At 38.9% G+C, this 25,882-nt stretch overlaps 3 protein-coding genes across 3 annotated transcripts; 2 read left to right on the plus strand and 1 right to left on the minus strand.

Annotated features, from left to right (window-relative positions):
- The first annotated feature begins 4,091 nt into the window (after positions 1 to 4,091).
- On the plus strand, positions 4,092 to 7,565 carry LOC116200754 (ruBisCO large subunit-binding protein subunit alpha). Its single transcript, XM_031531640.1, has 8 exons — positions 4,092 to 4,343; positions 4,663 to 4,837; positions 5,291 to 5,412; positions 5,514 to 5,721; positions 5,812 to 5,957; positions 6,052 to 6,358; positions 6,466 to 6,917; positions 7,038 to 7,565. The coding sequence occupies exons 1-8, from the start codon at positions 4,290 to 4,292 to the stop codon at positions 7,323 to 7,325; spliced, it is 1,752 nt and encodes a 583-aa protein (XP_031387500.1). The 5' UTR covers positions 4,092 to 4,289; the 3' UTR covers positions 7,326 to 7,565.
- Positions 7,566 to 18,829: 11,264 nt separating this feature from the next.
- Positions 18,830 to 23,803, plus strand: LOC116200046 (P-loop NTPase domain-containing protein LPA1 homolog 1-like). The gene is made up of 8 exons (XM_031530711.1): positions 18,830 to 19,125; positions 19,330 to 19,502; positions 20,444 to 20,775; positions 21,197 to 21,278; positions 21,481 to 21,903; positions 22,024 to 22,740; positions 22,895 to 23,005; positions 23,249 to 23,803. The coding sequence occupies exons 2-8, from the start codon at positions 19,356 to 19,358 to the stop codon at positions 23,618 to 23,620; spliced, it is 2,184 nt and encodes a 727-aa protein (XP_031386571.1). The 5' UTR covers positions 18,830 to 19,125; positions 19,330 to 19,355; the 3' UTR covers positions 23,621 to 23,803.
- A 376-nt stretch (positions 23,804 to 24,179) lies between these two features.
- On the minus strand, positions 24,180 to 25,556 carry LOC116200523 (pentatricopeptide repeat-containing protein At2g28050). Its single transcript, XM_031531370.1, has one exon. The coding sequence runs from the start codon at positions 25,554 to 25,556 to the stop codon at positions 24,180 to 24,182; it is 1,377 nt and encodes a 458-aa protein (XP_031387230.1).
- Positions 25,557 to 25,882: the final 326 nt, after the last annotated feature.

Consider the following 25,882-nt stretch of genomic DNA (forward strand, 5'->3'; position numbering starts at 1 on the left):
CCCACTCAATTTGTTTTCTTTTAAATCTTTTGCAAATCGAAATGATGGGGCTTGTCAGCTGCCACCACCGTCCCACCGAGGTTTTTGGTGACCATCCCCACCGACCCCTTTCCTCTCTCGTTCCTGCCTTTTAATTCTTGTAAAACAAATTAATTATTTTTTTTATTTTTGAAAATAGTTTCTTATTAAGAACCATTACTTTTGGAGGACAAAATAGCGATAGTTCCAAGCAAAACAAAAAGTCTAACGTTTATAAGGAAGTTGAAAAAAGAAAAGGACCAAAGTAAAAAAAATAACTAAAAATTGAGGACTAAAAGTGACGAATTTCCCATTATATTTCTTACATTCCCATATCACAATGTTATGAATTTGGATAAATTCTGACGACGTCCCTACAATTTCATAAATGGACAATCACATCACCATTTTAAAATAAGTTACTCACCACGCTGACTAGACTTCTAGCTTACACTATGCTTTTATGCGCTTCCTTTTTGGCAAAAGATTATTTTTTTTAGTTTTAAAAATTAAAAAAAATCTAAAACTAAAGAAAAAACAAAAAATACAAAAAACAAAATGAGGGAACATAGGAGGAGAATGATGAGGGGGCTCCCTCAATGGCACCCCAACCCCTCTATCTCCCTGCTAGAGGGGGTGGTTCATCGGGGGAGCCCTCACTGTCGGATCCAGGCTATACCTCTATTGTCTCTTTTTTGGTGTCACGTCAGTTTGCATGATAGATGCTAGTCAGTCACCATGTCATCAAAAATAAAAGTGGTAAGTGACATATTTTGAAAGGAGGGAGTGTTACTACATTTATGAACTGCATGAAACATCATTGCAATTTACTCTATAAATTTTGTACAATAGTTGTAGGATCTTTCTTGCCAAATCTAACTACGACGATGTTGACATCATTAGTATGTTTGGTTGCGGTGATGGCCTGAGACCCATGGGTCCATTCCTAGACAATGTGCAAAGTCACAAAGTGATGATGTGGCTTCATTTGAAAATGCGACGGTGATTCGATAAATACCTTTTTTATTGATATTAAATAACATCTATGTTTACTAAATTATTTTTAAATTATGTTTGATTTTTTTAGAGATTAGACACGTGATTTTCTTTAGGTAATAGGTGTTTATAAAAACTGTTTAGGTTAATTTACTGTTTCAACCAAAAATATTAATTTCAGCAGTTTTTTTTTTTTTATAAATAAGTATTGAGACTTCTCATTAATAAAAAAGCACGTATAAAGTACACTTATCCAAAAACAACCATTATTACTTACATCAAATTCGAAACCCAAATGCACTAGCAGAATAGGAAACTGAGCTTTCCTCTCGATATTGGGAATAGAAAGTATCCTCATCTTCAACATTTGCTTAATCTGTTGACTCAACTCTGGCATCGAGCAGGTCTTCTTTTTCGAAAATCCTTCCTCTCCTCTCATGCCAAACTTGGTAAATATAACAAGACCACAACAATCTAAGGACAACAGAATCAAATTTCCTTCCTTCGAACAATCATACCCAGTTGAGTTCCGATTGCCAGTCCCGAACGCGCTTATTCACACCCACTTTGCTCAGCAAACTGAGCCAAACTGCACGAGTAACTTGGCATGTGAAGAACAGATGATCCCGCTGTCTCTATTTTGAGGCCGCAAAACTCACATTCTAGAGTATTAACAGGAACACCCCAGCTAATCAGTAATTTCAAATTGTTGACTCCCAAATGTTTTAATTTATTTTGAAATTAATATTTATTTATCAACAATTATTTACGACTACTTATATTTATCTCATTTTGGGTTTTAAAACATAAATTCAATAATTGGAACTCGGTTCTCAAACTAGATCCGTCAGAAGGATATATGCTTGAGCATTGAAGATGGAGCAATCATAACCTGATGCCAAATATCTAGTAAAAAACAAAGGTTATCAAATTAATGGAGGGTGCTACATGTAGCAAATTCCATGACTCTCCCATGGAGTGTGATAACACTAAGATCCATCGCATATTCTGATGAGTGTAGCATTGAAAAGGTTCGAGACATGACCACTTACACTCAACCAAATCGAGTCATGTGTAGGTCTCGAGAGGCAACTAAATTGTGCCTCATCTTAGTCCGGCCCAAATATAGACTCATTATCAATTATTATTCCCCTCCTCTCGCCTGAGATACAAGAAGAAGTCCACATCGTGGTTAAGTTCCGCGCACGGAAGTCTAGTCCTGGTTCCTAGTCAGTTTTTAAAGGCGGGTGTTTAAGTTCACATGGCACATGTAGGTGAAATATCAAAGCTGCATGTTGCCACGTGAGGGCATGTGTTGAGACATATTGTTCCACATGAAAAAATTAAACATAAATCAACGGGTTTATAAGTGATTGGGGATCAAAACCTATCTGCACGAGTTTTTAGATTGGAGATGAGCCCAATCGTTTATAGACCCTGTGAAATTTTACAATAATCATAAAGTCTATAAAGTTGTAATGTTAAGTAGTCATAGCTATATTACACTCCCTCATATTTTATATATTAAAATTTATAGACATGAATAATTTAAGATAAAATGACCAATCATTTCGTTGAGAGATTGTGCTAATAATGATTGTTAAAATTAATAAAGAAAAGTTTAATATAATTTTAAATAATTCTTAATCCTCAAAATTATGCATATATTTATTTACTAGTAAAATAACAAAAATGATTGACATCTTTTTTTATTTTTTTGGACATATTTTCTTTAATTACAGTAATAATTATTGTTATTATTTAATTTCTATACAACGTACTAAATTATAAAGAAATTTACTATTTTATCTCTATTTATTAGAGGGAAATCAAGTTTATATATTATACAGATGCATCTATATGTATGTACGAACTACTCCTTTTATCTTCTTTTTTTCTCACTTTTTCTAATGAACTGAATATTATATATAAATATATATTTTTTATGATCTACAGAGCTTGCCGTATGGGCGTATTATACTCAAATTTAAATGACATGACTCCTAAAAAATATGACCAAAATTTAAATGAATGTAATAATCATTCTAATTTTAAATACAATCTATACTTTTTAACTTTACAAATATCGAATTTCTAATATGTATATGAATAAACTTTTAAAAAAAGCAAACGTGCGAATATATGAAGAATAATGATGAAATTGAGTAATTTGTTTTGATATAATAATGTTATATCATATTAATCAGTGGAAACTAAAATAACATAAAACGACAAGTTGCGAGTCTTTGCATTATATATCATTTTTTTCAATTAACTTAAATTGATTTTGCACTTATAGTAATACGGTCACGTATATGTTTTTCAAAGAAAGTATTGCATATAAATCAATAGTTCTACTTAATTTCCATAGTTACGCGAGTTGAATGCCATTGAACTCGACTCAATTCATTTAACTAGTGAGTTTGAGCCGCGCTAGGCACAAGTTTAATAAGAACAAACCAAATTCAAGTTTTCATGGTCCAACTGCTTAAGAATAGTTTCATCCAGTGTTATCATAACTGGTCAAACCGGCCAGTCGAACCGGTTTGTTTGAGAACCGACATCTTCTCCGGTTTGATTTGTTTGTGGACTCAATCTACATATTTGGACCGATCAACTCATAAAACCGATCGGTTTAATGTGAACCCACTAAATCAAACAAATCGGACCGGCTCTATGGATTCCTTTTTATTAAGAGAAATGAAATGTGTGGGAAGAGACTCAAATACAACACATTAGATTCCTCTCTCCTTGCGCTATAACCATTTATGGTAGAGCCACTTTTTGTCTTTTTTTTTTTGCCCTTTTTAACACTCAACGAGAACAGTAACAAAGAATATAATGGCTTTGGTAAAAGTTTTATTTTGTTATTTAAGAAAGCATTTATTTTATTTATCATACTTTTTTTTAATAATCATGTATTATATAATTTTTAATTAATGTGCGATCCGACCCATCAAATTTCGATTGGACTCATCCAACTTATGAATCTATACCTCCGTTCTACATCCAGTCCGGTTCTTATAACTGGTTTCATCTCATTTAAAGCCCTACCTTAAACCAGAAGACGACGCGACACGAGACTCTACGGTCCTTCTGGGGAGAGATGGAATCTTCTGGAACCTCTCAAACTCTCTTCTATAAGCCCTAATTCATCTCCTTCCTTATCCACGCGCAGTCTCCCCCGAAAACCCTCGGCCTCTCCGTCATCTCTCTCTCGCTAGCCGGCTCCGAAGCTCGCACAGCTCTCATTTCGGTTCCTCTCTTCTTCTGCCATGGCGTCGGCTAACGCTATCTCCACTGCCTCCATTCTCTGCTCCCCGAAACAGGTACTGCTTCTGAAGCTGATTGAGCGGACTCGCTTTTCCTGTGTAATGGGCGGAATGAATTGGAAATGAGAATCTGCGTTTGTTTTTCCTCTGAAACTGCAATACAAAGAGGAACTTCCGAAGCATTTGCAGGCATGAGCGGTAGAACTGAATCGGTTCTCCATAAGTGAACACTTTGTATACATTTCTCCTGCAATTTGGAAGTATACGTCACAGAAGTGGATAGTCTGCATTATCGTAATCCGAGCGGGTAATGGATGAGTTCTGGTCTGCCCATTTGATAGTATGCTGAGCTGCTAGATGTGTTGTGGTAATGCAGGGTCGGAGGGGGAGCCAACAGCAGGGTCAGAAGGTGAACTGGAGGCAACCGAACAGGAGGTTTTCCGTGAGAGCTACGGCGAAGGAAATAGCTTTCGACCAGAGCTCGAGGGCTGCTCTTCAGTCTGGCATTGATAAACTTGCTGATGCTGTTGGGCTCACCCTTGGTCCCAGGGGTAATTCCTCAGTTCTCTTGTTCATTTTGTTGGTCGGTTTTCTTGGACCATTAATTTATGGAATTAATGACCTAATTGTGATTGTTGCAATGCAACTCAGGTGGCTGGTTAAAAGAAAGGTTTATCGTACGTTCTACATTGTTGTTCAATGTTTCATATTAGTTTCCGTTTTGGAGCTGTACAGTAGGGGAAAGCTAATGGGGCTGAATGGCATTTGACTCGAAGTCTTAATGAATGTCTGAACTTCAATTTAGTATTGTTAGGGAGAGAGTGAAGGAGCAACTTTCTTGCCTCTCGAAATTTTTTTTAGTATTTTGCTCAGTTATTTTTCTGAATTTTATTTACTCATTGATAATATAATTGAGAATGAACGACAGCTACACGCAATGAGCAGTTTTTGTTTGAAAAACAGTTTATTGAGGCGGTAATAACTGACTCTCGTTTCATGTTCAGGAAGGAATGTTGTCTTGGATGAGTTTGGAAGTCCTAAAGTAGTCAATGATGGGGTGACCATTGCCCGAGCCATTGAACTCCCTGATGCAATGGAGAATGCTGGTGCTGCTCTGATTAGAGAGGTGAGGACTTCAGATTTTATTTAAGGTTCTGGAGTACGTTCTTATCTGGTCTGACAGTTGGGAAACTCAGGAATTTGATTTGTTATTCTGTATTATATAAGGTTGCCAGCAAAACAAATGACTCTGCTGGTGATGGAACAACAACTGCCTCAGTTCTTGCACGGGAGATCATCAAACTCGGTTTGCTGAGTGTTACATCTGGTGCAAACCCGGTTTCTGTGAAAAGAGGAATTGATAAGACTGTGCAGGGTTTGGTAGAGGAGCTAGAGAAGAGGTCAAGGCCTGTTAAAGGTCGTGATGATATCAAAGGTAATATTTTTGCGTCCTTGACCTGAAATTTTCTCAATTAAGTAGAGCTCTTTCATCAAATTGATGAATTTACCCAACCATTATTGCCAGCTGTTGCTACTATTTCTGCTGGAAATGATGAGCTGATTGGGACAATGATTGCCGATGCGATTGATAAGGTCGGGCCTGATGGTGTCTTGTCCATTGAATCATCTTCCTCATTTGAGACAACAGTTGATGTTGAAGAAGGAATGGAGGTTGGTGGTTTACTATCCTCTGTCCTGTTGTAATTCCTGTTCTGTAGGGAAGGCAGGTTCTGACTAAATGCTGGGATTCCCACGAATCATGCAGATTGACAGAGGATACATCTCCCCCCAATTTGTTACGAACCTGGAGAAGTTGATTGTTGAATTTGAGAATGCAAGAGTCCTTGTCACCGATCAGAAGATCTCAGCCATAAAGGATATCATCCCTCTGCTGGAGAAGACTACTCAGTTGAGAGCCCCTCTGCTTATCATTGCAGAGGATGTCACAGGCGAGGCCCTGGCTACCCTTGTTGTCAACAAGCTTCGGGGAATCCTCAATGTTGCTGCCATTAAAGCCCCGGGATTTGGTGAGAGGAGAAAGGCTCTCCTCCAAGATATTGCCATCCTGACCGGTACGTGGTGATCTATTCTGAGGTTCAAGGCTGTGATCCTTAAATCCCTCTAAGCTGTTGTGCTCTGATGATGTACAAATGGTTGATTTCCTTTCATAATGTTGCAGGAGCTGAGTACCAGGCCAGTGACTTGGGCTTGCTTGTGGAGAACACATCACTGGAGCAGCTTGGTATTGCGAGGAAAGTGACCATAAGCAAGGATTCCACAACCATCATCGCCGATGCTGCTTCAAAAGATGAGCTGCAAGCAAGGGTTGCACAGCTTAAGAAGGAGCTTGCCGAGACGGATTCTGTGTACGACTCCGAGAAACTAGCTGAGAGGATTGCCAAGTTATCGGGTGGAGTTGCAGTCATCAAAGTTGGAGCAGCAACTGAGACTGAGCTCGAGGACAGGAAGCTCCGTATAGAAGATGCGAAGAATGCCACCTTTGCTGCCATTGAAGAAGGTATTGTACCAGGTGGTGGGGCTGCATTTGTCCACCTTTCTACCTGCGTACCTGCAATTAAGGATAAGCTGGAGGATGCAGATGAAAGACTGGGCGCTGACATTGTCCAGAAGGTAATAAATAAGTACATTGTGCTTTCATGGTCTTGATGATTGAGTTCTCTTACAGTGCTGGATGTGTTAGAATTGTTTTGTTTCCGGATTGACTGAGTCTGGTGAACTCATGAAACACAGGCACTCGTTGCACCAGCCGCATTGATTGCCCAAAATGCGGGAATAGAAGGTGAGGTGGTGGTTGAGAAGGTGAAGGCCAGAGAGTGGGAGATTGGTTACAACGCGATGACAGACAAATATGAGAATCTCGTCGCAGCCGGAGTCATCGACCCTGCAAAGGTGACGAGGTGTGCCCTCCAGAACTCGGCATCGGTGGCAGGGATGGTGTTGACCACGCAGGCCATTGTGGTGGAGAAGGCCAAGCCCAAGGCCCCTGCTGCTGCTGCTCCTCAAGGCCTCACCGTTTGATGATTTACAAGCCATTTTTACTTAGCGGTGAGAGTTAGGTCTTGTTTTGGGAGTTAAAAAGGGTAAAAACTTTGCCGCCTTCCTCTTCATTAGGCAAATTTTGAGGAATGTATCTTTATCCCGGATGCGTGCTATCGATAGAAATCATGAGGACCCTCTCTCTCGATATCCGAATGTAAACTTTGATTAACATGGAAAACCATATTCAAGGTAATCTCCGAAGTGATTGTAAACCTAAAATGATTTTATTCTACAACAATGGAGCGAGAAAAACGTAGAAAATCGCTGCAATGTGCAGTAACAGAAAGAGGCTTTAGTACAGGGTATGCTCGTTTTGTTATGTTCTTATTGGTACTGTTTTCGGCGCGATAACATTTTCTGCGTTATAGCGACATAAGATTCGATGTAGGATTTGAAAATTTGATGAGGAAGCCTAATCAAACCGAATAGGGGGGAACATCAACAATCCTTCATACGTCGGACTCGGTCTGCAGTGAAACTGGAATAATGTGATTTCCAATTGAAGGGCGTGATTGAATTAAAAGATGCCCCAGGGTAATTGGGCTGGATCTTGGCTGGGCCATACATGTATATCTGCAATGTATCTTGAACTTGACTCGACTCGTTAGGGCAATCGGAAGACGACATGGTAATGATCTTCTCCGCGTGTTTGTTGATATCGGATTTAGCGGAAGATATCGTTGCTCCCGGAATCAAGAATTCAAAAGGTCCGGTGGAGGAAGAGAAGATGGTAAAGACCTGAAAAAAGATCGTCATACTGAGCACGCAATCTAAGAACAGCGAAAGGGCCTGACAATGTGGGATGTGGTCCAACTCTGTGCCCCATTTCTTTTTGAAATGGACCAAAATACATGAATAAAGAAAAAGTAGGAACTTTCGGGAGATAAAATCGAAGAGTCCAATCACTCAATGTGATGCAGTCATCAAATTGCGATATCGCTGGATGAATTTTATTTGTAGCGTAAAAAGTTTGTGACTCATTTTAGTCACTTCATATGACTATAATAAAGTTTTGAATAAGAATTAGTTCGGATAGTAAGTTGAAAGATATTTTGTATTTTCATGGAAAATTAGATTGCCTCTACCTAATTAACGGCTGAGGGGCCCCGATTTCGGAGTAAGATTCTCGACTTTAAATAAATGGTTGGAATCAATATGGGTTGATTCAAGTAGTTTGATACTTGTTCCTCTTAAATAAAGTCTTGAGTTCAAGTCTTGTGAGTTAAAAAAATTATCGCCGGAAGGGATTTATCCCTTAGTAGACCGACCTGACTCAACTGGATTAGTTCCGGCCCTATTAAGCTTTTGGATATGAGGTGTACGCTGAAAATTAAATGGATGGAATAATTACACATTTGATTCCGAATAAAATCTGCTTTCTTGAATTTGAGCTAAAATCGGCTCTTGTCTATTTTTCTCTCTATTAAAGTTCTTTTTACTTTGGCTTTGCTTTTTCAATCCCAACTAAACACAGCAAATACAATCTCCCTCCCCTTCTTCCTTTCTTTTCATCTCTTTTCCTTCTCTATTGGCCAATTTTACAATGGCCATATCTCAAACGTTCTTCAGATTTCCTCTGCCATAAGAATCAATTCTCCAAAAATAATACGCAATACAAGAAATCTGGCATATAAGAAACGGGATGATAAGACGGAAAAATGTTCCTTCTAGTTTTAAAATACAACCGGAAATTGGCCTCGATAAAATTATAACTCATACCAAGGGCAAATTATATGTAATCGAGCTGAAAATCCTCTATTTTTTTTTTCTTTTTGGTAATTGAATGCGAACGTGATGCTACTAAGACCCAACTAGAGATCTCATTGTGAACATTAATTGGCCTTTTTTTCCCTCTTTCTTTTTCATATTCTTTCTAATTTAACCTTCCCAATTCATTTAGGGGGATTTTATCGACATATATTGGCGGGCAAGGAATCTTCTTAATAGCCCATGCTATATATAACTTATAAGTACTTATTCTAATTATTGTTTTTACATTGTCTCAAAATTGTGTTCTCATGAAATCGGTCGCATCGTGTCCGTTCAAATCGAAAAATATTCCAAGTCCTGTATTACATAATTCAGAAGAAAAATTCTTAATAATGTGTGCTTGTCAAACGCCATCGCTTTGTGATTCATCGGCCATTATTGTCGTATAAAATGGTCCATATGTTATTTATGCGCTTCCCTCTCTCCACCTTCCCTCTTTTCTGCATATACTTTCCTTTCCACATTGTGACAAGAGACAAGAGAGTGTCTGTCGAGCAATTTAATGGAAAGGAAAGTGACCCTTTTGCTCTATTTCTTGTTCGTCTAGAAATTAAGACATCACCTATTTGGCTCGACATCGACCGTTTCCGTTTACCTCACTCTTCAGTTGCTTTCTCATAATAAGCATCTTTCATTTCTCTCTGGAACTGGACGTAGGAAAGGAATTGGATTCACGGAAAAGTGGCAACTTGGACTCCAAATGTCAACATATATGCATTAGTTGACTTGCTTATCAACGAGTATAATGCAGTGATATATGCTTTCGTCTGACAACTAAGAGATTTTAAATTTGGTTCCCGTTTTGGAACTGCTCATGTTTCTTATTAACGTTTCTATTTCATTGTATCAAACTCATAAGCCTCTTTTGTAATCGGAAAAAAATGATTTCCTTTTTTTTTGGGGGATTAACTACATAACCTGACCTTGTACGTTCTTGTTTTATGGTAATTTTCTTTAGTAGAGAAATGATCTTAGGGGTGCCATGGGCATGCCCATGCAGTGGTTGAGATTGAGAGACACCGGTCAGCACCGGAAGACAACTGACGATACTGTACAACAATTTTGTCGATTGATGGCACCGACAACCTAAGAGGTTGTACATACGTAATGGTAATTCTCTCTGTTTTTTTTTTTTGGGTCACATGATAATGAAACAAGTCATTGGAATGGTAGGCTTGGTAGCATTGAATGCACTAAAATTGATAATGAAACAGGTCATTTTCAGGAAACACTTATCCCCGTAAACATGTTTTTTTTCATGGAATTTATTCATGGAATATATATTTTTAGTTCATATTATTTACACTCTTGAGTAGTTTAAGATATCGTGAATTTGAATCCATTCTTGTACGCGTAGACATTAGTAAGGCATCCCAATGTGTATTTGCAAATGGACTTACTTAAATACATGGGCTTATTGGGCGTTCATAGATTCAATGAGAAGAAACTCCTTGTTATCAAAAACTAAATAATTTATCATTTATCATTTTCTTTTATATAGGAATTTATGTATTTTTTTAAAAAAATATCAATTATATGAATGAAACTATGTATTTATATATACTTATTTTTATGTAATATTACTATTACAATCTTATTACGATGCTCATTTCATTAAAATATATTTGTTGGAAATGCACCATATGCATCAACAAGTATGTCGTTTAAATTTAGGTATTTGTATAATTGCTTCTTGAATTATTATATCACGTTCTTCTTGCTAAGCAGCTATTATGTTATATTAAGTACGCAATTATTCTCTCTAAAAAATCTAATTCAACACTTTAATTAGTTTTAAATATGACACCATTAGTTTATTGAACAAAAATAACTCAATTGATTAACTTTTTTTAATAAAACTTTTGAATGATTGGATAATATATGAAATATCAAAGATATGTATATTTTGTACCTTGAAAGTATTGGGTTGTAGATATCTATCTAAATAACCTTAATTTAGTAATTATACTTTAATTATAGGACATGTTTAAAAGGATAAAACAAAGAGTTAGAAGGATTTAAATAAAGAAAATAAGCTAAAAACGAAAAGAACATAAGAAAGGAAACTGTATACCTATATCTTTTTTAACAATATCATGTGGTAGTGTTATTACAATCTTACAATCCTTATTCTAGTTGCAATATACTGTTTATAAGCACATAATATGTTGTTCTGTATAAACCAAATACGAACCCTCTAATTCAACACTACAAATTTAAAATATATGGATATTTAAGTTTATAATTGAATGTAATGATCAATTCAATTTATTAGTTTGTACTTTTTCAGGATTGATTAACTGACATCTTATAAATGTATAGTTTGTTTTTATAAAATACATATACAGAAGTGCTCAATAATAATAATAATAATAATATTTTGGCTCAAAAAAGGAAAAACAGAAGAAAGGATTAAGGAATAGTATAGAATCCGATACACCACAAATGAATAAACATTTTGACACGATTATCATCCATTTTATCGTTTCATTTCATTCTCCACTAATTTTACATATAACAAAATTATGTGTAGTGTCATTTTGAAAGAAAAATTGCGTGTGAGTATTATAATGATACCAACCTTCATTTTTGTAGGATTTGACCTATTTTGGTTGATTATTCAGGTGGGTAAGACGGGCTAATTTGGAAACTTGTTGAAGAAGTAAAAAAGAAATCAAAAGAAGAGATCCATACAAAAATAACTAAAAGTTTGTAAGAAAGAAATAAAGAGAAACAAAGAAAATAAAGAGAAATGACATCTTTATGTTTCGATGGACCAATTTTAGTTTATTTTATAGAAAATAGATAGATAGAAGATTTATAGGGGCATGGCTAAATTTATAGATTATAAGATTATATAGATAATAGAGTTTTTTTTGCCCTTTTTCACAAATAACCTTCGATTTGGTAATTGGCTTTTCTTTTTCCCCGTATTTTCCGAAGAGTTAGCCAATTAAGCCCTTGATTAGCACCACTAGAAGTCTAGAAGGCCCATGACTTCTACTTTTCCTTCTTCCAATCATAAATTAATTGTTGTCCTCTAGTTGTCCAAGATTTGATGTTGATGGGTCCATTCGTGCTGGTTGGTCAATGAATTCATACCCACGTTCTGGCCACATATTACATTGATATTGGCAAATAAAAATTAATAGTAATAACTAAATTAAATATTAACATAATCCAATACGTAAACCACGCAATGGACATTAAATGGGGTCTTAATTACGACAATTTAACCATCACTGGACATCATTCTTAAATTTAATCATTTTCAAGGTGTTATATGATTTTGAAGTTAGAATTTTACTCAATTCCACTCCACTCTATTCTTCAAATTCAACAATATAATCATTTTTTTTATCTTTTTCTTTCATTCAATAATAAATTCTCACGAGTTAATAGGCAATTTGATCCCTTAGATTGGGGAGTTACGTCAATTGGGTCCCTGACTTTTTTTAACATCAATTTAGTCCATTAAATTTGAAGGTTACATTAATTGGATTTTGACACATCAATTAGGTCCATCAATTTGCATAGACAAATCAATTAGTGCTTGAGTTTATAAATTTGCATCAATTTGGTTCTCGATCACATCGGATAGGTCCTTTTTTTTTTTACTGAAAATACATAACGAAATTCTTTTTGATACATCAATTAACTCCTTCCATTATGACGATTTTAAGTGAGGACCATATTACATCATTTAGGTCCTTTATTTTTTCCAATTTTATTTGTCGTTTTTAATGGAATTTTTTTTTGAAAAAGTAGGGGAGCTCTGATCGAGGGCTCCTCCAGACGAGGTCGCCGAAGGGTCTTGGACCCACTGATCGACCTCTCCTAGGGTGGAAATCACTGGGGGGAGCCCCCAGTTGGAGCTCCCCTTTCGCTCCCTCTATTTTTTTTTTTAAATAGAGAGAGCGGAAGGGGAGCTCCAATGGGGGCTCCCCTTGAATTTTTTTTTGTCACACAAAGAGCAACGTCGTTTTGACTATTCATATCAGAACGACGTCTTTTCTTGCTCTGATTTTAAGTCTTTAAACGACGTTGTTTTGATTTAGATAGTCAAAACAACGTCGTTCATCATTTGACGGATAAAAAAAATAAAAGGAAAAGAATCGACGGGAAGCCCCCACCGAAGCTCCCCCTTCGCTCCCTCTGTTTTTGAAAAAACGATCCACTAGTCAACCTCTCCTAGGGCAGAGGTTGATGTGCAAGAGCCCTCACCGGAGCTCCCCCCTTCGCTCCCTCTCTTTCGAAAAAGAGAGGGAGCAGAGGGGGGAGCTTCGATTGGGGGCTCCCCCCGATAACATTCGCCATAGGCGAGGTCGACCGGTGGGTCCAAGACCATTCGACAACCTCGTCTGGAGGAGCTTGATGAGGGAGCCCTAGATTGGAGCTCCCTTTTTTTTTAAAAAAAAAATCTATTAAAAAAGAAAATGGAATAAAGAAAATGAAATGTAACATGGTGTTCATTTAACACCGTCATAACGAAATGATCTAATAGATATATCAAAATGAATTTCTTTATGTATTTTCAATAAACAAAGGATCTATCTGATGTGATATAGGACCAAATTGATGTAAATTTATAAACTCAAGCACTAAGGGACACAATTGATATGTCAACGATCCAATTGATGTAACTTTCTAATTTAAGGGACTAAATTGATGTAAAAAAAAGGTCAGGAATCCAATTGATGTAACACCCAAATCTCAGGGACCAACTTGCCTTTTAACTAAATTCTCACACATATTTTTTCCTAATATTATTATACCCAATTTTTTAATAATAAAATTTTGAGAAAACTATCAAAATAGTCAGTGAAAAATTTTAAAACTAACAAATTATTACTTGAAAGATATTTTGAAACAAAATGATCATTGAAAGACCAAAATCCATAACATTTTGGTATTTCCGTCAAAATTCCATTAGTGCCGTTACGGGAAAATGACATGGATGGTTATGTGGCATTTAGTAGCCAAACGGCGCCGATTGACAATACACATCAGCATGTACAACGTTGTTTATGGCGTGAAGTTAAAAAAAAAAAAACTGGGCGAAACGACGCCGTCTTGCTGCCTCTCTTTCCCCTAACCGCCCTAACCGAACGACATCGTTGCTACCTATCCCCTCCCTCCCACCATATGCAATCAAAATTAGGTCAATCCGACGAACCTCCATCGAACTCGACGTCCTTCCTATCTCCTCCTCCCATCGAACCCGACGTGCCGCCTCCCCCCCCCCCCCCCCCCCCCCCCCCCCCCCCCCGTCGTCCTTCCTATCTCCGACGCAGCCCCCTATCATAAGAGTCATCGTCGAGCTTGAGTTCAAGCAGTCGTCATCATCAGCCAGTTTAACCCAGACCAGTTGGACACACGGACTCGTTGACACACGACCGCACGGGCACCGCAGTAGCAACTCTAAGTGTGACAGCGGATTAAAATAGAGATGAAGGACAACGCCGGGGGGGGCGGGGGGGGGGGGGGCACGTCGGGTTCGATGGGGGGAGGAGATAGGAAAGACGTCGAGTTCGATGGAGGTTCATCGAGTTGCCCTAATTTTGATTGCAGATGGGGGGAGGGGAGGGGTTAGGTAGCAACGATGTCGTTCGGTTGGGGGAGGGAGAAGCAGCAAGACGGCGTCATTTCGCCCAAGTTTCTTCTTCTTCTTCTTCTTCTTCTTCTTTTTAACTTCAGGCCATAAACGACGTCGTATGTGCTAATGTGCACTGTCAATCGGCGCTGTTTGGCTACTAGATGCCACATAAGCATCATGTCATTTTCCCGTAACGGCACTAACGGAATTTTGACGGAAGTACCAAAATGTTATGGATTCTGGTCTTTCAATGATCATTTTGTTTCAAAATATCTTTCAAGTAGTACTTTGTTAGTTTTGAAATCTTTCAATGACCATTTTGATAGTTTTCTCTAATTTTTCATATACTTTTACATCCATATATATATTTACTTTATATATATTTTTTCAATTTAATAGTAAATTTTCATATATACTTTTTCATAACTATTGTTACAACTATTTTTTTAATAATAAATTATACATATATTACATATATAATATCTATTTTTGTCGCATGAGGCTGAAGTGAAGTGGAGGAAAATTCCAACGGGGAACCAAACGGAGGCAATCTGTAGAATAGTATAATCTGCTTAAAAAATTAGTTGTACTTAACCAAACACGCTATATATATTGAACTAGATGCGCTTTGACATTATCGATATATGAGTACTATATAACAAGATTTTCATACCGGATCTTAAAAGATAATCGATGAAATTCTAAACTCAAATATTTTATTCCAACATGCAAGATATTGATTTTTTTTAGAAATAATAATAGTTGTGGTTGCGTTTGTTAGGTTTTTGTTTCGTTTTTAGGCTAAGATATTAATGAAGATTTGGAATTATTATTACAAAACAAACGTACCCGATCTATGCAGGGGCCAAAATAAAAAAGAAATGAATAGGAAAAACAAAGAAAGTAAGAAGGGGGACGGGAGAAAAATAGAGAGAGAGTGAGAAGTGGAGAGAAAAGTCGATGAGTGAATTTGGAAGTTACTTGATAAAATTATTAAATTGTTCAAAATATAATGATTGTAATTAATGAACACGAATATATTATGAATATTTTGGGAAATAAAAAATATACGAAAAGGGAAAATTTTGGGTTTATATAATAGTATAAATTATTTTTTTCAGTGTAAACTCTAGTATTCGAAAATCCAATTAAACCTTAATTAATCTAGTCGAGCCGGATCGGTTCACTAAGGGTTAAAGCTCTCTCAGCGTGAATTTTCTGCATTCATACGGACTCGCTTGAGACATTGCTTAAGCGGAATAAGCGTCGAACCACTTGAATCAATCCATGTTGATTAATATATATTATTTTAATATTCTTTTCTAAAATAAACAAATATACTTCCTTTATATATATGCTTAGTGTCTGTTTAATTATGCCACCGAGCCACTAAAACACGGATCTACAACTAATCATCATTTGACCGACATGACTTTTTTTTTTTTTTTTGAAAATGGGGCCTAAGCCCAATAACCAACACGACTTTTATCATTATTAACTCCCCACCGACCAACACGACTTTGGCACAAGTTTAATCAATCCTTAAATCTGTGCTCGAGATCAACACAGGATGAATCGTTTAAGAAGCACGAACTCTTGTATGTCACGACCCTCTCAATATATAGCTCGCTTATGTAAAGACTAAAGACCCGAATAATATATAGCTAACAATTACGTGCCTACGACCGTGTCATCGAATTCTTGAGGTCCTCAGGACGAAAGAACATGTCCAATCAAGCAACGGATTTAGACGGGCATTAAGTAAAACACAACGAACGCGGGGCCGGTCAACGCGGGGGGCGCCGGTCAACGCGGGGAGCGCATGTAAGTTAAATTAGTTAAAAGTCGTTAGGACAGGGAAGCGGGAAATTAGCATTGAGATTCCCTCCAAAATTTCTATTATTTTAATCAATCTTTAATTTTACAAATTAGCGCGTGATTTGCTGTAATATTTGACCCGTTCAAAAGCCTTTTTCTTCTTTAATTTCATAAAAACATAGAAAACCAAACTTGGTCCCCGTCCAATTTATATGATGAAAAAAGTCTCTCGAAGACTTGAACATGATTAGAAGGAAGGGTGGAGAGAAGAGTTCAATAAAGTGGACCCTACCACAGGCATTTACAGTATTCCTAATATCTTCGTACGTCTAGAGAGCCAAGAGATGCAAACATGAGAAAGAGAATATAGTACAATAACATGCTCTTTTATAAGAATTGAGAAGTTCTAAATCGATTGCGGGATTAACTATGCTCATTTATTTTGATTTACATTCCTTATACTAAATCTATTTACTGGTTGAATGCCTTCATAATTAATTTGACAGAGAAGTCATAAATATGGTGCTTTCATAAAGTGTCTCATGTAATGTAATATTTTTTGTACTATGATGTTACGGCGTGGAAGTAAAACTGCCGAAGCTTCTCATAGAAGGGGCAAACGAAAATAAGAAGCAAAGCTCAATGGGATTTGTCGTATAATATGATATCGATGAATGCATACTCTTCGTGACAAGATTTGCACTAAAGTAAACTTCATCGTCCGTTAACTTTAATAGATATAATCTGAAGAGGTGAAATTATCTTTTTTATTCCGAGATGCATCGAGTTTATAAAATCTTTGGCCTATCATTCACATATATGATATAGTAATACGATACAAGAGTGTGGCTGGAACCAAAAGCCGCACACAACTTCGATGTTAAAATGAAAAGTGAAAGAGAAAAAGAAAGAGAGATAATTTAGGGGATGGAAAGAAATGATCTTTTGAATGCGTAAAGGAAGAGGTAGGAATATGCTTCAAGTAAAATTCCTTGCTTTTAATTTACTCGGGAAACTAAAAAGAATTTCTTGCTCTAGCCAAAAAGGTTTGAAGGTTATGACAAAAGGAAATTAAAAAAAGAAAGACCTCACTTTGGGATCTTTTGGGTTTGTAAATTGGTAGGAAGAGTTAATCATGGAGTTTAAAGGTTACAATCATGAAAAGAGAGGAAAATATATATATATATATATATATATATAATATAAATGTATATACCAACGTCTGCCTTTGCTCAGCGTCGTCAAATACTCTTCGGGTACTTCCGTTCAGTTTTTCTTCGCTCGGTGTCTCTCTTCGGTCCAATTACTGTTACAATATCTGGTGATATATAGACTGATAGTGGTTGGTGATAACCGATAAATGCTGCTAATTTAATAACTCTTTTTTATATGGTGACGCGAGAATGAAGTAACGTTGCCCCAATAGACGGGCCCGTCGATTTTATGAAATTAAGCAACGTGCGTGTATTCGCCGACCGGTTCAATAACTTTCGGGGCGAAACCTGCTGATCAAGTATCAAACCAATGGAGCAAGAAAAGTATCAAACCAATGGAGGAAACTATACGAATTATAATGCATTTAAATAGGTGGGTCCAACTCTGGTTGGGGCGGGAATATCATTTTTTCCAAAGATTCACCATGCACCTGTCTAGGAAGCAATTTCACCTCATAGGACGTCTCTGCATGAATTTAATTGCGCGGTACGACTTGTCTCTTTTTTTTTTTTCCACTTTTCCTTTCCCTATTATTTATTTTCTTTTAAATTATTTATATCTCCTATAGTTATTTGGGCGAAATATTCCTTATAGTTTTTGAAAGTTGAACGAGTTTCAGCAATTATTATTACTATAATTGGAAATGAAAAGTTGATTTAGTCAGTTTCGATTAATAGAATGAGAATGACCGTATTATTAACGAATGATTTCAATAATTTGCCAAAAAGATAATTTTGTGCAAATTTTTTTTTCTAAACTTTTGAAATTAGAAATTAAATCAATTCTTTTTCGCCAAATAAAAAATTAAATCCGATCAAGTCTTTTTTGTGCGTCCTTATTTTTCTCCTTAATCGTAACGGAAACGAGGCGGTTGTAGAAAGGGAACCCGGTATCATTCTAAAATTACCCCTTTGCCCTTCCGTAGACCTCGAGCAGTGGGTCAAACTTTCCTCACAGACCGGGTCAGACCCCTCTAAAATAATGTCGCGTCGCCCGTAAACCGGAGGGCGACCCCGGGAGAAGAGCGTCAATTCGTCCCCCCGGGAGATGGAGACAGGGAAAGAAAACCTTATTAGAGAGAGAGAGAAACGAGCTTTCAGAGAGAGAGAGAGATCCTGCAGAGGAAAAGTTTAGTTTGTTTTACACATAGAGAGAGAGAGAGAGAGAGAGAGAGAGAGAGAGGGAGACTCGTGGAGGCTGCGGCGGTGTGATGCGTGGAAGACAGGTGACAGATAATGGCGAGATGGTGGCGCTACGGCGGTGATGCGCTCTCCCTTCCCCTCCCGATCGATCCATTCGGAGTGCTCTTATAGCTCCCTGCAAAGCCCTAGCGATCTCTTGCTCTGTTCCGTGATCGTGTATTCCTTTCCCAGCGTTCAGGTTGGTCCCTCCCTCGCGCGCTGCTCTCCTCCGATCGCATCCGTCACCTGCATTGCTCTCGCGGACCGTTTTCTGCCCGAATTCCGTCTCGATTCATGCTTTTTCGGCGTGATCGTTCTTGTTTGTTTCATTGTCGTGTTAGCCGCTTTCCAATCGGTTGGATTGATGTGGTCGTTGTTGTTTCGGTGTGTTTGAGTGGTTCAGGTGTCGACGGTGCCGGTGGGGGAGACATGGCTGAGGTGGCGAAGCTGCTGTACATAGTGGTGGTTGATGAAGGAGAGAAGAGGGAGAAAGGCAAGGCGTCGTTCCGGTACACGCGCTCTGTCCTCCAGAGCACTCTCCAGCTCATGGGATGCAAACCTCGGCATGCCTTCAAGGTCTGAATTCCATTGAAAGTTTTAGTTCCGAGAGAATCAGAATCTTTTCTCTGCATGATCCAGTCTTGCATCAACCTCTGCGCTGGTTTCTCGTTGTTAATGGATTGCAATCTATTTCCACTGGCTCGAGTTTATGCATGTAGTGGAATTGGATTGTTTCATCAGGAGCTGCACATGTCTGTTCACGTGGACCGAGTAACTGTTGTATACTGGTTTCTCCTGCCAGCGTATTCCAGTGGCAGATCTGGGCTGCATGCTAGGTGTTCGGTGGATGTTTGAATTTTTATTTCTATTAAATTGGACCATAACTGATGTTCCTCGTAATGACGTAGTATTTACGACTGGAACATGTACAAACTCGACACTATTTCCATATTTGGGCTTCCGTATGTGCACCCCAGTTTTTAATTCGGGCTCAGCCCCTCAAAATGATTAATGAATTTTGAAATTTAGTTGAGCATCGAGTTCCTGCTTCAGTTATGATCTTCTCACCTACTATATGCATGTGAAATCTTTGTGTAGATACTTTTCCTTATGTAGGCATTCTACGTCGAAAGTATCTATGGGAATTGCGAATTTCGATAGGAAGCTATAGGGAGTTTATTTCTTACACCTTGTGCTACTTATTCAGAAATAATTTCATATTGTCAGTCCAATTTTCAGATTTGTCCCGAGACAAAAACGATGAGCTCATGATCTCTTATTATTTCGATTGTGGGATGTCGCTGCACTGCATCAAGACGATTCCAACCTGTCCATATTCTTACTATAAAGTACTGTTGGAAAATGGTTATTACGTAGAATTAGTCAACTATAACTCAGAATTTACTGATTGTGTTTGGTAATGTTCCTGATTCCATTGTCTTATATACCTTTCTTGTTTTTTAATGTATCCTCTTATGTGCCTCATTTATGCTGCGTATTTTCTGGTATTCTGACAGATAAGCCGGAGGGTCTTTGAATTGAGGAATGAATTGTCTGCTGATGCTTTGCTCGCTGAAGGGACGGAGGTTTCATCTGGTGCAGATACTAGGGAACATTTTGACAAAGGAGGTGGTGCTTTTAGTAGGAGCTCTGTGGTTAATAATGAGGTGGACAACCATGTAAATAAGGAGAAGTGTGATAGAAGTAAAAAAATACCGTTCGAACTGTACAAAAGGCGGACGACCGTGGTTGTTCGAAGGGAGACATTCCTGGACGTTGTATGTAGTGCTCTGTCCGAATATAAGTACGTGGGCCCGAATCAAAGAGCTGATCTGGTTTTAGCATGCAGGTATATGCATCGACTATTTGCAGCTTTAGCAATGTCCTTAGCAACTTATGATTGCTGAATTAAATTGACTTTGGTCTTCCCCGTAACTGCAAAAAAATATATTGATATTTTGGGAATTCGGATGTTTTGAGGATCGGATAATAATTTGTTGAAAGTTGGAGTTTTTATTCTTTTTGCAACCCTTTATGGAAATATAATTTATTGTTTGAAAGTACAGTGTATATATATTGCTTCCAAAACTGGAAGTCGATCAAACATTATTATGGATTTGAAATCATTTATTGATTCTATAATGCTGCTCCATGTTAGGACTATGGTGTCGATCATGGATGAGGATATGAATAACTTTCATATTTTATCGTAAGAAAGGTAAAGATTCATGTTTTCTGACCGTCATATATCCCTGTGCTTTGTGAAGCAGAATTCGAGAAAGGAAAGAGTCTGTAACTGTTCTGCTATGTGGCACTAGCGGCTGTGGAAAATCTACTTTGTCTGCACTGCTGGTATTCCTTCAGTCAAGAACTTGGGTGGTCTTTACTGCCTATTTTGTTTGAGTTGTGGATATCACTGCTTTCGTTCAATATTTAATCTTCATACGAAGTTGATTTTTCTTTTTTTGATTTGGTTTTTTTGGGTTTAGATATCTGATTTTGGCACGTATACTTATCTCTAGTATGAAAGGTCTTAGAGCTCTTGATTCTGCAGGGGAGCAGGCTGGGTATAACGACAGTAGTATCAACTGATTCAATTAGACACATGATGAGGAGTTTCGCGGATGAGAAGCAAAATCCTCTGCTTTGGGCTTCCACCTACCATGCAGGTGAATGCCTGGATCCTGTGGCAGTTGCTGAAGCAAAGGCCAAAAGAAAGGCAAAAAAGCGAGCTGGCATTACTTCAATTCCTAAGGATGAGGTATTGGAGGGTTCTAAAATTGAGAAATCAGACACCCAATCATCTGAGGTCGTTTCAGCTTCTACTGAAATGATCAGTCCAAAACAGATGGCAATTGAAGGATTTAAAGCGCAAAGTGAGATGGTGATTGACAGTCTCGATCGACTGATCACTGCATGGGAAGAGCGAAAGGAATCAGTAGTTGTAGAGGGCGTTCATTTGAGCCTTAATTTTGTGGTGAGTTGATTTGTTATCTTTCTTGAGTCTTTTTCTGCTTCAATCGTGAGTTACATTCATTATGCATTGATCCTTATATATGTTTCTCTTGGGTTTATATTAGTTGTTTCTTGAATGCAGATGGGGCTAATGAAGAAACATCCCTCGATAATACCATTTATGATATATATTACCAGTGAAGACAAACACATGGAAAGATTCGCTGTCCGTGCAAAATATATGACGCTAGATCCAGCTAAAAATAAATATGTAAAGTACATAAGAAACATCAGAACAATTCAAGACTACCTAACCAAAAGAGCTGACAAACATCTTGTCCCCAAAGTTAATAACACCAATGTTGATCGAAGTGTAGCAGCAATCCATGCAACAGTTTTCAGCTGTCTTCGGAGGCGAGAGGCTGGTGAACCACTTTATGACTATGCAACAAATACAGTGAGTGTGGTTGATGAGGAGTATAGGAACCAGTGTGCTGCCAATTCGTCAAGCTCCAAAGGAATGTTCCAACTGATACAGAGGAAAGGTTCCTCTAGGCATCTGATGGCCCTTTTAAACACTGATGGGTCTGTTGCAAAGGCTTGGCCTGTTAACTCAGTGGATGGTAATGGGACTGAGAGTGGAATAGGAACCCCGTGGTATGGGCCATTGCAGATTGGTAAAGCTGAGCCTGTAAATATTCCATTCGGTCACTTTGGAATCAGTGCTTGGCCTAGCGATGGTGGGACTAGTCATGCTGGAAGTGTGGACGAGTCGAGGGCTGATGGGACTGATACTGGCAGTAGATATTATTCGTCCTGCTGTAGCTCTCCGAGAATTTCTGATGGACCAGCCAAGGAGGTAATAATTTATAGTTTACATTTTGGCTATTTCTTTCCTTTAAGGTTGTCATGTGGACACAACTATGAATTTATGAGTTATTTAAGAATAAGGATATTGCATAATGAGAAAATTGTCGCTGTTCGATGACTTCTGATATTTCTCGTGTTTTCAGCTCAAGGAAGAGCAGTCTGTCCATGGAAGTGATGAGGAGGTTGATGATCCACTGGAGCCGGACACGGATGATGATATAAGTGATGATGAACGTAAACAACTCCATGAAGAGGTATTAGTTTTGATAATTTATATCTTATCAATTATGGTCCATTTGCTCTGATGGAGTGACAAAGTAATGAAATATATAGTTGCAAATAAGTCACAATTTTGTGGGATTACGTTCCATATCCATTCCAACTCACTGATGGCCATTAGTTTCTTGCCTCCGCTCCATTGTCATTTTTGCTTTTGTAGGCTTGCAGATGGCATATTCTATTGAATTTACGTAGATGCATAATGATACGTTTTACAGGTGGGTTCAGTTGATGAGGAATCGACAAAGTCGGATGAGGAATACGATGATCTCGCAATGCTGGATGTCCAGGAGAGTGGTTACTGGTCAGACGACGATGAGGAAATGATGGAGAGGCAAGTGCCCAATCCCATGTCTCGCTCGGACACCAAGTACAGCGAAAACCTAGAGAGGTTCCTCAGGACCAGGAATTCTGAGCAACTGTCTGAGCCCTTGTGCTCATACTCCTCTCTCCTGATGGAGAAGAATGGTGACCGGACATTGCTTCCACCTCCAGGGAAGATGAAGAAGCGGTCCCTAAGTATCCCAGCCTTCAGGAAGCAAGGGTCGGTAATTGGTGACCCGATTCTCTCTGGGGCTCCACAGAGCTAGTTGAGGAAAATAATGAACAGAGTAGTTTTGGTTTTTAGCCTTTTTCTCATCCAATTTTCTTCCCTTTCTTCGGAGGCGTAATCGGGTAGTTAGGAGTTCATTCCATTGTACTTGTTCGTGTACTCGTATCATATTGGTGTTTAGAACTGGATCTTGATCTCTAATCCTTTTCATTTGCCTTCATTAATCATTCGCATTCTCATCTATTCTTTCAACTGCATATGCCAAAAGTGGGTAAACATAGCGGGAAACGCTTCTACATTGGATCAAATCTGGAAGCTTTGCATACAAAGTGCAATCTGTGTACGGGCAAGCTGTCTATCAGTATCTGACCATCATTCTCCATTAGTAGTTACAACGACATTAATGTCTACATAACTTAAGAATTTTTGTGATTTTATTAAGAGAAGAAATACATGAGACTACCAATCTCGATAAATTTCGAACCCTACGAGATCCCCAACCATCCAGTTGACGAGCCTCGGCAAATTGGCCGTGTGCTCTTCAGATCAACAAGCAGGAGAGCAGCTCCATTATTCTTCGGTTGCACCTGTACTGGTCATCCCACAGCGGACTCTTTTCGCCTCACCTTTCTTACTCGATTTCCGCAATTGCCTCGCCTTCCTTTGAGGACTGAGCTTGGCAGAACGACCGAACCCTTTCTCTGCCATCGAAACTCGGAATCGACCATCCCTACCCTGCAGAAACCCTCCATGACTGTCTCCAGCATGACCTTCTCCAACTCGAACCCTTTCCTCTGCATTTCCCTCATGTATCCCCGGACTGCGCCCATCTTTCCAGCCCTGCAGAGGCCACTTATCAACGCCCAGTACGTATCGGGATTCTTCACTACACCTCTCTTGGTCATTTCATCGAACAGTGACACCGTGCTCTCAGCGGCCCCCGATATGCTATAAGCATTGATTATTAGGTTGTAAAGATGGGCGTCCACTCTGAGGCCCTTATCGTGCATCTCGGCGAGCAGCCTCTTGGCATCCCCGACCTTCCCGGAGCTTGTGAACCCGTCGATCAAGAACTTATACGTCTTGAGATTGAATCCGACCGCCACCTCCTCCATCAGCCGCAGCACCGACTCTAGTTCATCGAAATTCCACCTCTTAGAACAGGCAGCAATGAGGACATTGAAAGTCACGACATTTGGTCTGACAGTTCCTCTGCTCAGCATTTCCTCCACCAGTTCTCTGCCCATCTTGATCTCCCCACTTCTGCAGAGCCCATCGACCACGGCAGTCAACGAATACACCGAGATTGGAACGCCCGACTCGATCATCCGGTCGAAGAAATCAACCGACATTCTCACCTCACCGCATCTCTTGAGGGCTAACAAATGCATTGTACAGGTCCTCTCATTGATCTCAATCCCATTACCCTTCATGTAATCAAAAGCCATTAAAGCTTCACCGAACAGCCGGTTTTCGGAGTAAACTTGGAGCATCAGGTTGAAGAACTTGGCGACGGTTCTCGGCTTAGCAGGGCAGCTCCAGAGTTCATCGGCGATCAGGGGAAAAGGGTGTGCGAGGATCTGATCCACCAAGACGGATTTCATCAGCTTCACCGCCTCGGAGAAGTTGGTGGCCTTGAGGAGCCGGCAGATGAGGATCAGGTGGGACCGGAGATCGGGCTGGAAGGAGAGCGAGGGCGGCGGGCTCCGGAGGAGGAAGTTGAAGAGGTTTAAGCAGGTGGAGGAGGGGATGTAGTGGTCGGAAAGGAGCCGGCGGAGGGAAGGAAGGTCGAGCTCGGATAAGAAAGCGGTCAAGGAGGAGGAGGAGGAGAAGGAGGAGATGGAAGGTGGGGAGCCGGAGATGAGTTCTAGGGTTTCTTGGCAGAGGAGGGGGGAGAGGTTGTGGGGGCGGAGACCCTTCTTGGCGGTTCTGAGGGTCCTGAGGAAGCTCTGCAGACAGACTTGTTTGGACATTGCCACTGAAGAAGAAGCAGCAGCAGCTGCCACCCCAATGTTGTCGGGCTTGAGAGATTTCCACAGCTTGTCTCTCTTCCATAGTTATATAAAATTCTAATACTTGGGGCTTTTGGTTCTTTGGATAAGAATCAACGGGGATTAGAATTTACAAGAGAACGAAACTGAATGGAATTGGAATTGAGATTCTGATTTAATTATAATGTTTGGCTGGATATCGGAATGATAGAAGTTAAAAAGCAGAAGACTGGACGTATACACTCTTGCACGTACTAGATCAATATAGGACGATAGATTCCGACAGGACTCGGAATGGAGGAGTCGGA

This window comes from Punica granatum, chromosome 3 (assembly GCF_007655135.1).
Source record: "Punica granatum isolate Tunisia-2019 chromosome 3, ASM765513v2, whole genome shotgun sequence".
Taxonomy (NCBI): domain Eukaryota; kingdom Viridiplantae; phylum Streptophyta; class Magnoliopsida; order Myrtales; family Lythraceae; genus Punica; species Punica granatum.